Below are 14,227 nucleotides of genomic sequence, written 5' to 3' on the forward strand. Positions count from 1 at the left end.
TTGAGCAGAAGGACAAAACTATAATCAGAAAGGTGGACTCTAAGCATCAAAGGTAAAAGTACTTACTAATGATTATTATTACTGTGATGCATCAAGGTGTAAGCAGCATTTGGATTTTTCAGCTGGCTGAGGTAGAGCTTATCTTAGAGTCCACTGCTGGGTAGTTAAATGCAAAGCATAGTTTATAAGCTGCCCATTTGGTATGTTGAATTTTGATTTTCAAAGTCACTGGTAACTCTATCTGTAAAATCTTTAGCAGAGTAAAAAGTCATGTTTAGATTTGAAATGCAGTGGATTAGAAGTATAAAGTAGCATAAAAGTACCCAAGTAAAAATACAAGTAGCTTCAAACTATAATTAAGTAAATGCACTTAGTTACATCCCGTCACTGGCCATATGTGGCAACAAATAATTCTTAATCCCGTCAAGTCCAACAGCAGGTTGATGATTGACTGGTTATTGGAGTATTTTTCACCGGCGTCCAGCTCCACCGGCACCCAGCTCCATCAGCACCCAGCTCCATCAGCACCCAGCTCCATCAGCACCCAGATCCACCGGCACCCAGCTCCATCAGCACCCAGCTCCATCCTGCCGAGTTGAGAAGCGGCGTTGACGTCATCCCTGCGGCACCGGACTGGGCTGAGTCTCTGCAGGAACACGCCGTCCGGCCTGACACGCGTCACGTCAACCACAGCCCAGCCCAGCCCAGCCCAGACCAGCACAGCACAGCACAGCACAGCACAGCACAGCATCGAAACACACAACACACCCCATAACTGCGCCGACCCGTCTGGAATATCATGGGCAACGTACAGGTAAGACAACTTTATTTGTTTATTTATTCACAACTTCTGCAGCTAAAATAACACTAACTCGTAATTGGTACCGTAGAACTGCAATAGGGGGATGAACCGGTCCGGTGCTTTTACGGTGCAGTAAGGTTGAGTATGCAGTCGCATAATATCAGTAATGTCAGGAAAAGAGTCGTAGAGTCAACAGGGACAAGATCACAGAAAGTCGGCAACGAGTAGCCTACCGCAGACAGCGTCAAAACAATATGACCGGCTCGTTATTTACGGCAGGAGAGGGTTTCAAGCCGCTTGTCAGCAGGCAGCGGTGGGGGAGCAGAACCTGCGCAGTTAACTCGAGCAGAGGGAGTGTTCCCTCGCCGAGGCGAGGGGGCAGCAGCCAGCAGGAATTTCTCCGAAGCGCCCATCAATGAGGCCGCATTGTGCTAAACGAGGGGCGGGCGAGGAGAGGAGGCTGCACGCTGCCAACGCTCAGGCCGCTCGTGACTCAGCAAGCACACAGGCTGCGCCCTTTTCCTGCGGGAGAGGGCACGGCCCCGGGATGGATGGTCCCCCGACGAATCCTCCCCAGAACCTCGTTCTGTTACCTGTTTGAAGCCTTCAAACTAGTGTAGCCTTACACCAGTAGTTACGGATATATACATTTAATCTCATTGTTATTCTGCATCACTTTGTAAGATTTTGCTGGCTGCTTTGGTACAATATATCAGTGTACACATCCCTAAAAGCATGTGTCGAGGGGATCATTTCATAGTTTTGACATATTTGCTTACATTTTATGAACGAGCCCTACATTGTCAATGATCCTGTCACTTTTTATTCTCTAGCCCACCTTAGTCCCGTATGAGGACTTTGATGTCACAGCTGATATCAAGGCTATCAGAAAAGCATGTAAAGGTTTAGGTAGGTGAATGTGATTTCTTGCTCCTTCCTCTGTCAGTGATTGTGCTGTTGTGAAGCCTCTCTCTCTCTCTCTCTCTCTCTCTCCGTTCACTAGTTAGAAAGGCACCCAGTTGTCCGCCTGATCACAATGAACGCTGACTATTAATGCAGCCATTCATCTTTCCTAAATATAGAAGCAACAGAGTCACATGATGCGAAAACACTTTTATTTGTCTTAATGTGTCAGTAAGCCAAAAGTCATGATCAGAATGGAACATTGTTTGAAAAGAGGATGTGAATTTGCAGACCTATGCCACCCAACTTGCAGAGTATGTTTAAAGAAGGCAATCTGTCAAAGACATCTGTCCACTGGGAGGTGCTACAGTATACATCACCATAATGGCGTCCTCAGTATGATACAGTATTTGCAAAACTTCCTTCTGAGGATGTTATCATTGCTATTGCCATTTAAATTACAGCTGTCACTGTAAGTTATAGCGTCTGGTATATCACAGACAAAACGTCTTAGAAGTTTATTTGCATCAGTGAAAAGCTTTTCAGTCTTTTCCCCTCAATTAACATGCTGACAAATGAGATGGCAGTTATGTTAGTACTTTGTCATATATATTATTGTCTGTAACACTATTACATTCCGTGAAGTTGATTTATTGTAAACAAAACATTTAAAAGCCATTTTTAGTGCATAAAAAACAGCTCTTTTACCCCATTTTCAACTGAAATATCTTTGCCTGGCAGCCATTTCAGTAAAAGGCCAGTCCAGGTTGAGTCACAGGATTTCTCCTCCAGACTACCGCCTGTCTTTAAAAGGCTTTTTAGGTGTCGAGTAATAGTGTAATATGTCTAATAAGCATCTTTACTGTATTTGAAGAGTTCTCAAGTAAGCCCTTTATGTGTACACTGCTGTATACTCTCCAGGCACAGATGAAGAGGCCATTACCCAAATCCTGGCCAATCGTTCTGCAGCTCAGCGTGTGGAGATCAAAAAGGCCTACTTTGAAAAGTATGATGATGTAAGTACCTGCGTACCTCTCGCTCTTATATACACAGACGCAGCCACGCACCATGTTACCTAAGTGTTACCTCTGTGTTTGGTCAGGAGTTGGAGGAGGTCCTGAAGAAGGAGCTGACAGGTAGTTTCGAGAAAGCCATCATCGCCATGTTGGACCATCCTCATATTTACTTCGCCAAGGAGCTGAGGAAGGCCATGAAGGGGGCGGGCACAGATGAAGCTGTCTTGGTAGAGATCCTGTGCACAGCCACCAATGAGGTCTGTCAACATGTGATACTGTAGCTGTGCAATGTGTTGCTATTTTCACTCTTTCTTCAACTTCAGCTTAACTTCGATAAACCAATCCAAGCCCCTACACATCCATAGTCCTCCCACACAGGTGGTTTCACTTTTCTTGCCTGATTAGACCCATTCTCAGCAAAACAGCACGGCACCATAGAGTGTGTTTTCAGGCTACATAACAAGTCATATTTATGACTTCCAGTCACTGTAAGGATGTGCAGAAGAGGCAGAATCAGCATCTTTACAGATTTTGTGATGGCTCTGTTTCCCTTCTCTTCATTCTTTATAGCACCCCTGTTCATTACCCTGGTTCATTCCTGATGCTAAACAGATGTTAAACCTGCATCAAATGATTTTTTGTTTTGTTTTATTGGCACAATAGGGGCAGAAGAAACAAGCAATAAAAACAACAATAACAAAAATACTATTACCTAATACGTATGTTACGGCAAAGGTGTTAGCCAACAGGTGCTGATCTACAAATTCAGCAGACACGGAACAACATGAGCATTCATTTAAAATCGTGGTTCTGGCCACCTGGCGAGTATAAAATTAAAAATATTCACTTCAACTCCTGACGGGAAGGAGCATTGAACAGTTTAGCTGCTTCAGTATTTTCATCAGCTAGTCGCAAACTTTGTCTGTCTGCAGTTTGGTGCTGGGCAGGTCGCAGACAGTTTGTTATCAGAGCTGCTCCTGCTGAAAAAACAACATGAGATCAGTGAGACTGAACCAAAACAGCAAATTCGCTGGCTATAAACCCAAAACAATGAGCTAAAAGCCCAAGGTGCGTTTTAGAATCTTTGTTACTATGAGCTACCCCTTTCAAATTACATGTAGTCATTTGACCCATTTCTAATATAAGAATATTGATTATAGTATCTTTAATGTTAGTAGCTGACTGACTCTCATCTTCCTTTTCCCAACAGGACATTGTGAGCTACAAGGAGGCATATGCCCAGGGTGAGTTTTCGTCCACGCTGAGTCATGCATCAGCAGCTACCAATTTTATGTTCCTCTCATACTGGAAACTTTTGTCATTTAACTAAACCATGGAACAGCCCGTGTTTTTATATTTGTCTTTATTTCTTGGGTGTATCCCTTTTGGGAATGAATCACTGTGAAGTGAGCCACGTTTTCCTCACTTTCTGGCCACAAATGCCGTCTGAGTTTCAGTGTCAAATTTCAGTCCTCACAAAACATTAAAAAATAGTGTGACAGCATAATAGTGGTTACCTGCTTTGGCTCTACCCTATAGTGCATGAGCGTGACCTGGAGGCAGACATCGAGGACGATACCAGTGGAGATGTGAGGAACCTGCTGACCTCACTGCTGCAGGTAAACACTGAATCTTTTGGGTTTATTTAAACAGGAAACACACTTCTTGCATTGCTATGGATTGTTACAAGAGGACAGTTGTACCTTTAAATCCATTACATTAAGCAGCATCCCAAAGTTACCACAATTTTCAACCACATTTAGATATTTTAAGTGGACATCTTGAATCTGGGAGGAAGCCATTCTAAGAAGCAGAATAGTGCTTTATTTATCATTTGATAAGGGTTCTCAGAATTGTTCTCCATGCCGGGATTCGCCCACTGGAACACTGGACATTCATCACATTATTGTTTGGCATGCTTTGGCTCTTTTGCCATCCAGTGCTTCCACCCTTTTCTGCTTCCCCTCGCTTTTCCTTCCTGCAGAGAGAAAAGACAAACCCAGTGTGACTAACGTTGCACAGTGATGTCTATCCAAAGAGCTGCCACTTCAATGGCCTTCACATATTTCCCATTAATGCCGAGCAGATGATTGTTATCCCATTAAATGCCTGAGATTATTTTTGTAATCCATCTCTTTGACCTTTCCTTCACTCACTAAGTCTTTTTCCTCACACTCTCGCTACATGCATCACCTCATATCTTGCATATCCATCCTCTTTAACCTCTCTTCTCCTTTTCTCCCATCATATCTCTCTCCTGTATCCCTCTCTTCTCCGATATCCTTTTTTTTCCAAAGGCGAGCAGAGATGAAGGCTATGAGGTGGATGAGGGTTTAGCCAGCCAGGATGCCACATCTTTGTTTGAGGTACGTTCTCAGATGAAATCTGTGCTGCAAAATTCCTCCAAATTAGAGCCTTCATTCATAGTTTTCCCTTTAAATCACACTGATGTTTGCGAGGTAATGTGATCCTAGTTTTAGATGTTAGTGCATGTGAGCCCAGGATGACTTGTAAATCTCACAAGTACAGATTTTATTGAATCAAAGGTTGTTCCTGTGATAATGTGGCTTATATTACAGTACAGAACTGTGGAATCTGTGTGGAAATTCGCATCTAAGGTATGAAGTTTCATATTTGAAGCTTCAGTAATATTGTACAAATTTGTGCCGAGATAGTATTGTTACAAAGGCTGCTTCTTTGTAAGTGAATTCTCTAATTTATATACTATTAAAAAGACATGATTGACAAATATTTTTAGCGATGCTAGCGCAATAGTTCAGGGGATAGTATCCAACACTTTGCACCAGACCAAAATATCTGAACAACTGTGGATGGAATTGATCCCAGTAATTTCGGTGATCTTCTGACTTTACCTCTAGCACCAGTGAAGTTCAATATTGTGCTTTTTTGTCAAATGTCCTCAATGGGATGGATTTCCATGAAATTTTGTGCAGATAATCGTGTTCCCTACAGGATAAAATTGAATAACTTTGGTGATCCCTTAACTTTTCATCTACTGCCATCATCTACTGCCATCATCATGTTCAATACTTTGGTCAATGACCTACGTGCAAGCTAATGACATTTAGCTTGCACCCCTTTCCATCAGCCTCAGCTGTACCTTGAGTTATGTGCTAATTGGCAAATGTTAGCATGCTAACATGCTAAACTAAGACGATGAACATGGTAAATTCCCGCTAAACATTAGCATGCTAATATTGTAAGTGTTAACCTGTTAGCATGCTGATGTTAGCATTTAGCTCAAAGCAACACTGTGTCCCTAAGTATGGCCTTAAAGAGTTGCTAACATGGCTGTAGACTCTTAGTCTTGGTTACTATATCGTGAAGTTTCATAGTCATTCTCATATGCCTCTTCATGAAAGTACAGTTAATTGCAAGTTGAGTCTATTAGCTGGTTTCTGTTTGTTTTCATAACTGATCACCAGATCACCCAGATCTCATTAATTAACTTTAGCAAAATCTAATGGAACGATGACCAAAAGTATGAAAGAACTGAGAAATGATGATGAGAGAATTATCCTGTAGTTATCCTGCACTTGTCCATCTCATCAAATGAGCCAAGATAGCATACATTCAACAGGTTAATCTTGAGGATTTAAATGAATACGAAGCCTCTAATGATAAGACAAATATTCCCAGATGTTGGTATATTATTTCCTCTTTGTGTACCTGTCAGGCAGGAGAAGGAAGGTTTGGCACAGACGAGTCAACCTTTACCTACATCCTGACACACAGGAACTACATGCAGCTTCAGGCCACCTTTAAAGCCTATGAGTCTGTAAGTACTGAAATCAGTCCTGCAAGAAAAGGCTGCTTTTGGCACTTAAAAAAAAAGAAAAAAGATTTAAACATTTTTCTATGTTTTTAATTTAATGTGTTATTTTGTCATTTCAGCTTTCAGGGACAGACATTTTGGACACCATTGACTCCGAGGCCACAGGAACACTCAAGGACTGCTACGTTGCTCTGGGTAAGTTGGAACAGAATCATTCACAAGCCAATGAATTACCACGTCAGTCTTCAGTTCCTGTCGTAACACATTCTGTATCTGTGTGCTTGATTTATAGTGAGGTGTGCTAAGAACCCACAGCTGTACTTTGCCCGACGCCTTAATGCTGCCATGAAGGGACTGGGCTCTGATGAGGAAACACTCATTCGCATCATTGTAGGCCGTTCTGAGGCAAGTGTGTGTGTGTGTGTAACTCCACAGCCAAATGTCTAATCGTACTGAGTAACCACATAGACATGATGTTTGATTAACTTTTCCAAAGAGATTTCAGATTATCAAAACCAAATTTTAGTCTTAAAACGTGCTGTAAAAGTCATTTTGGACCACGTTAATATTCCGTCCAGAGACAAAAATAGACAAAGAAAAGGTATTTCGTGGTGACAGCAGTGTTCTGTTGTTAACCCACAGATCGACCTGGAGACAGTTAAGGACATGTACCTGGAGAAGTACGATGTTACCCTGAAAGATGCCCTGGATTCAGAGTGCGGTGGAGATTTCAAACGCCTCCTCATTGAGATCCTGCACTAAACTCTTCTCACTTTCCTCCTACAGGCCTTATTTAACCTCTATATCTACTCATTCCTTCTCCTCACTCCTCTTCCTTTTACTACTTTAACAGTTCCACTCTTTCACTTCATGGACTTCTTTCTATCTATTATTTTACTTACATCCTTTTTCTTCTCTCTCTTCACTCTTAGAGACAGTGAGCTCTCTTTGCAGCATGGGCCAAAATCCAACTCATTATTATATTACCCAGTTTTTGACACAGTTTTGCCAAGAACATTACACTCAGTAAAAATTTCCTTACAGTCTGGTAAATAATAGAGGTGCATTGAATATTTGTTATCTGTTTTACAATGTAATGGCAGCATTTTGGAATTTACATGGAACTTGTGCAGCTGAGCATCATGCTAATTTATTTATCCAATAGAACTCCTTTATTCACAATCAGCAGCTTTACAGTCTTTGTATTTCGGCTCTCAGTCCACCATCTCAAGCTTATCCCAAACCTGTAAACATTAAGAGGCAGCTGCTGCTCATCACAAAATATGCAGCCTCTTACTTTATATATTGTAACATGATTCATCTCTGTCATCCATCATCATCATCGTCAACTTCACTTTTATTAGCCTCAAAGTTGCCTTTCATGAGTTAATAGCAATGCAATTTCCTTTCTGCTGCAACACTGAAGTGCCGAATTCTCACACTTGATCTCTGATATCTGAAAAACCAGAGGAGTACATGATGACATTATTATCCTAATATCAAAAGCTTTAAGGATACACTGTGGGTTTTTTGTAGTCACATCCCTCAATGCCATGTGGGATTTTAACTGTTTGTAGCCTTCTTTTTAATCACAGCTCACAAGCTGCCTTGTTCTCACATTTGTTCACCTCATTAGACAGTTGCCTTTCTCCTGTTGTCAGTCAGTCATTAAATTTACTACCAAGTTCTAGTCAAGTTCTAGTTATGAGGTCATTTTGCATTTACGATCATTAGATGATGATAATAATATTGAACAAGACATGAACTGTGCTCTTTAACTCCTTAATTACAATCACTTACAATGGTCACACTGCCTGTATTAATGTATGGAACTGTATCTGAACTAATTTTATTTATAAAATTTATAAGAGTACAGTAATAGAAATGACTAAGATATACTGTTGGATTATCAAATAGAAAAATTAATACATTAATTTATATGAAAGAAGTAATTGTTAACCCGTTTTAATGGCATAAAAATATGTATGTCGTGATAATAAATTTGAACTCCACCAAAGGTGTTTTATTCTTTCTTTCTTGCAGAGGGCAGTATCGCGCCACTACGAATATTGTGTTTGCTGCTTTTCAGGGGGAAAAAAAGTCATGGTATTTGATGCAATCATAGTGACATTAATGTTATAATATGCAATAAAATGAGTTATTGTCTAACATATAAAACCTTTAAATGTATAATATGCTTTAACATACTGTATAATGAACATTATGATATTACTTATTCACAACATTTTGCTCAGATATTAAATATGAAGATTTACTTGGTTGGTTCATAACATTTGTTTTAGTGACCTATGATCCAAAACTACGCAAAGGTTGGTTTCTACAACATCTGCCCCAAAACCCTGTGGCTTGCTACTAAACACAGAAACTATGGTATGCCTCTGGATGAGTTAAAAGCAAATAGAGGAAAAGAAAGGTTCAAAACAAGGGAGAACTGCTTCCAGATGCACGGACACAGGAGCAGCCGACTTCTCACTTTCCTTCCCTCTGTTACTTTCTTTTCCACAGCTTTCTTCTTCTTTTTCTCTCCTCCTTCCTTCTGTAGCTCTCTCTCTTTCCACTCACTTGATGTAATGGTAGCTTCAGTATCAAGGGCAAAGTTGGGAGGACACCTGCTTTCTGCACATTCTTGCTACCTGTACAGCCACAGTCTGTGCACCATATGTAGCCCAGTTCACCATTCACCTCGTGCTGCACTCAAACTCTGGTAGCCTGTGTACCTCTCAGTCATGTCTGTTGATATAAGACAAAGGTGGACGTTCTGGTTCCATCAAGTGTACGGACACAAGCAGAATGTGTGAGACATCTGGGAAACATTTGTCTCGATATATCGTAGCTTTTGGAGGAAAAGCATCTCTATTAAAACAATTTCCTGATTAATTTCTTAGTAGGTTTTAAGGACTGTAAGAAAATTACTTGTGTGTGGAGTGGGTTGAATGATAAATTTCACTTTCTTAAAAAGCAAAACCCTCCACATGGTTATTAATATTTCGATCCTCTCTTTCACTTAGAAAACAATTGCAATATCCTCACCCCAATATCTCAAAATTAGATAATGACATTGGTACAACATCGATTCACCATAAATAACTAAAAGAGGCAAAGCACGAAGAAATGAAGATGTTGTACGATAACCTTATTCAACCTTAATATGTTAATGGAATAATCATTTTCATTACTTTTGTTTTTAGATCTTAGTTTTCTTTTTATAATTTATCCAAAAAGGAAATTTGAAAGAAAGTATTCATTTGAGGTGAGAAAAAAAATGAAAACAGTCACTTGCTCGCAGAAAAAATTCAGACAACCCTCCATTCAGGGAAAAAAAACATAACCTTTCCCCTTTTCTGACCCTCTTCCCTCCCTAATATTTTTTGTACAGTCCATAGATAAACATGATGCAAGCAAGACTTCATTGATTAGTGGATTAAACCGTAATTTTTCTTTTAAAATACATCACATAGGGTTTTATTTTTGAGGGTTTACTGCATTAAATTCTATTTCTGTTGGTTTTTGGAGGCCGATATTGACTGAGAATAGTAAATCAATTCTAAAAGCCCTATAATAATGTCTCTAAGCAAAGGACATGAAGGACTTACATTAACGTCAACATTACAACATTATCGTCTTTCTATTCAACATACAAACACATACATTGCCCAAATATATACCCATACCTACTTGACACACTCGTATGCTTGACTTTCCCTCCATCTGTACTCTGTTACCCAGAATGCTAATGTGTTAAGCCATCTATTCCTGCCAGGTGGAGCTCCACTCTGGGGATCTGACCTTGTTCCTTAGACATTTATCATCCTCAGACCACCATAAGTCACCCAGCCAGTCACCCACCAGCCTGGGGGTGGTTTGAATTTGTCTCAAAATACGCTTTCTTTCTGTTCTGTTCTGTCCACTCAGGTCTGTTTATTGTCTTTGGTCGTCTGTCTCGGTTATGACAAAGGTTGTTCACAAGATTTAGACTTAGTGCATTAACTGTGCTGCACATGCTTTATTCATAGTAACAGTCCAGTCAAGCAACCTTGAACTTGAGAGAATTAGATGAGTGAAGTGGGAAATGGTTGTGTCGGCCCTTTTTTGATCCCCGAGACTCCATGCAAGCACCGTCAAGACACAAACCTGCATATTAATGGCACTAATCCCCCTAAAAGTCATGATTTATTGAATAATCTATAGCGCACACTAACCTGGAGGTCATGACTTCAAAGGTTGGAATAATAACATCAACTGGTCGACTGGTTTTCATAGAACGCATGCTCAGGATTGTAATATGCTTTTTGATCTTGTGCCAAAGCAGTGCAGCGCTCTCAGAATGAGAAAGCTGTTGGTGGAAGGCAAGGCCATTAAGAGGTTAACTACCCGGCTAATATAATTTCGACTATTTAAATTCATGATAAAGAACCTCTCTTCTCTTTGATGTGTAATAGAAAACACCTGGCAGCTTCTGCCAAAGGGCAATGTTCGATTCAGTCTCCACATCTCTGGGTGAAGCATGTAGGGAAAGGCTCACAATAGGATTAAGACATGCAAGACCATCAGTCTCTAAATTCTCTGTGTGGGAGATTTGTGATGAAACATGTTAATGCAGTAGTTACTTATACTAATAAAGCACACTTATAACTAGCAGCTGTGTACCAATAACTACTTTAGTTGCTAATGCTAAAACATGCTAATACTGGTAAATTAAACTAAAACATAATAGTAGTGGCAGTTGCATAAGTACATACGAGTAAGTCAAGGAACTCAGGAATGTTGCTTACACAGCAATATCCCTAAAAAATGTATGCTAATATTAGCTAATATTAGCCACCATTGAATAAACTACTGGTCATACCAGACCAGTAAAACCCCTGATCGTATTGAAATGAGCAACAGTATGTTTTATTACTAAACAGTTCAAGTTTTTTGTTTTTTTTTTGTGAGAGAAAAAATATGTTATTTTTACCAAAAGTTAGTTTCACTTTACATGACCGCACCAAGCTGAGTCCTTAAACAGAGGCAGCAAAATATCTGGTAAGACAAATTCATTTTTATTGGATTTACTATAAAACATATACAAACGTTACAAATATACACTTTATTACAGCTAAGTTTGAGCAAACAGTAACTTTATCCTAAGGTGTTAATAATTAGAATATAATGCTGGCTCTTCTGGTCTTAGTAAAACACATGACTCTCTTTAAGTCCATAATATGCAGAAAGTGGTCATTAAACAAGGCATGCAGTAGATATTCACATTAGAAAATGGCAGGCTAACATGAAACACATGCATTTAAAAAAACAAACCGACTGACTGAAACCAGTACCATACAACCACTTTTGGTGACAGCAGAAAATGCTGTAGTCGGAGTGAGAATGATCTGAAGGTGCTTTCACCTTAACAGACTAACTCAATTACATAAATAAAAGACAGATAAATACAACACATGGAATTCCTAAAAATAAAAAAGCAGAAAACTGCATGAGAGAAATCCAAACTGTGTCCTATATTATTATCATGTGAATAAAAGGTGCTTAGAGCCATTATTTGTACTATTGTAGAAATCATTACATATTACTAATACTTGCATTATATAAATACGGTGACTGATGGGTTATGCTACATTTTTTAAATAATAGTTCATATTGAGCTTCTTTTTAGATGCAAAATAATTTTTAAAAAAAGTAAAATTAGCTGCAGGCTAGTCACTACAAAATTAAGCAGCTGAAAAGAATAATACAACGTTTGGGTAATACGCTTTTTTTAGTTAGATGAGAAGATCTAACTTAAAATGTTGATGAAAGATGAAGCTACAGGCAGAGGACAGTTATCTTAGCTTCGCTTAGCACAAAGACTGGCATAAAACCACAACTTGCTGCTTTTAAACTTTGCTTTTTGTACAGATTAAATACATTAAATATAACGTGTTTATTATTTAGCTTTACAGGTCCTTGTAGGCATATTTTGTTACCATTTGACAGAGCCAGGCTAGCTTTTCCCCCCGTTAGCGGTCCTTATGCTAAGCTTAGCTAACTGGCTGCGGGCTATAGCACACAGAAATGAGAGAGGTGTCAATCTTCTCTTCTAACTCTAAGCAAGAAAACAAGTAAGTGTATTTTCCAAAATGTCGAGTGATTACTATAAAAAAAAAGCCAATGAAATTAGTCCATTTATAGGGGGATAAATGGTTTAACATTTGGTCCATTGAACTATAAACCATATAAAGAAACAACAGAGGAAAATTTTGTCTTTCTTCTATTATGCTGCCACCCAGAGGATTGATACTCCACTTCCTGTCTGGTGACTGATCTGGTTGACCCGTCCACGTACACAGTCCAGTGTGAAGAACACCGTTGTGCCATTATGAACCTGGAAGGACGCCCGCAGGCTCACACTGGCCCACTGGCTTCCCTCTGGCATCTGTCCACCCACCTGCTGGGCCAGAGGGATGGGCCTCCCTGCCTCCGCCTCCCTGCCTCCTCCTGACCCCTCTGGATCACTTCGCCTGAGCAGAGTCACCTTGACCAAGTTGCAGGAGTGAATGAGTTTGAGATCTAGAGCTACACTGGCTGAGCCACTCTCCCTGAAGACAAAATCTCGTCTCTGTTCTGTGGATCCCTTCCCGAGGAGGCCCATCTGGGACACCTGGGCGCTGGTCTGGTGGAAGAAGAGTGGCTTGTTTCGGACAGCTCCTGAAGGAAGGCCAGTGTGAGCCACAGAGGCAGACAGAGAGGAAGAAATGGCAGTGGGGACCCAAACCAAACTGAGGGTGCTGATGCCTGTCTTGTCGCTAAAGAAGCGAACATTGCACTGAGCAGGAGAGAGGATCTCAAAGCCCAGTGTGTCCCCGGGACCAACTTTAGCCGCTCCAGACAGAGATACGGATGTGTCCCGGTAGTGGACGCCTGGCTTGAAGGTACGGCACAGCTCCATTCCAGTTCCATTATGGTTGAGGTACGCCAACAGCTGGAAGCCTTCGCTCACACAGGCCTGGCCCATGGAGTACAAAGCCTGCTGGAATACAAAACGCACTGTGCCGCTTTCAGCAAAACGGATCCCACGGCCATCATGAGTCAGCACCACAACATAAGGGTCTGAGGTGGAGGTAGTGCGGAAGACTGGGCGATAGTTTGTGTGGTAGTGTGTGGACACCGTTGCCTGTGCTGTCATGGCAACAGCGCCCGTGTCATGGGAGAGCCACAGGAGGCTGAGCGGAGCTGCTGAGGGGTCGTATAGCTGCAGACCCTCACTGCTTTGGTTACAGTGGTGGCTGGAACTCTGGAGGAAGAGGGAGATCAAATGACCCGGAGCGACCTCTGCTACCCCACTGATGCTGACACTCTGGAGCGACCTTCCCTCCCGCTGCTCCACCCTAACGCCACTGAGGTCTTGACCCTCAGAACCGTCAGTGTTGTTCATACGCAGGCACACCTGGATGAAGCTGCGGCAGCCGTGGCTCACCGAGAGATTCTCATCCAGCCAGACCAGACCATGCTGCCTGAGCACCAGAAGCCCGTCCTCAACGGACACCAGTCCTGCATCACCTCTTCCCTGGATGTGAAGCTGCACGCTAGGGAAGGCGTGAACCGGGGCGTGGCCTTTTGCCCCCGGCAGACTCACATCTCCGGCCCAGGACAGAGACAGGGCGTTGTCACCGGCAGCAGGGCCAGAGCAGATGGTGTCTGTGGTGAAGGTAC

The 14,227-nt window shown here is 41.3% G+C and overlaps 1 protein-coding gene across 1 annotated transcript; it reads left to right on the forward strand.

Moving 5' to 3' along the window:
- Positions 1-703: 703 nt before the first annotated feature.
- Positions 704-8,524, forward strand: LOC120798470 (annexin A13-like). Its single transcript, XM_040142725.1, has 11 exons — positions 704-814; positions 1,636-1,711; positions 2,627-2,721; positions 2,808-2,978; positions 3,932-3,965; positions 4,261-4,340; positions 5,019-5,087; positions 6,419-6,520; positions 6,637-6,712; positions 6,810-6,922; positions 7,160-8,524. Exons 1-11 carry the CDS (start codon positions 800-802, stop codon positions 7,277-7,279), a joined length of 951 nt encoding a protein of 316 aa, XP_039998659.1. The 5' UTR covers positions 704-799; the 3' UTR covers positions 7,280-8,524.
- The last annotated feature ends 5,703 nt before the right edge of the window (positions 8,525-14,227 follow it).

This window comes from Xiphias gladius, chromosome 14, assembly GCF_016859285.1.
Source record: "Xiphias gladius isolate SHS-SW01 ecotype Sanya breed wild chromosome 14, ASM1685928v1, whole genome shotgun sequence".
Taxonomy (NCBI): domain Eukaryota; kingdom Metazoa; phylum Chordata; class Actinopteri; order Istiophoriformes; family Xiphiidae; genus Xiphias; species Xiphias gladius.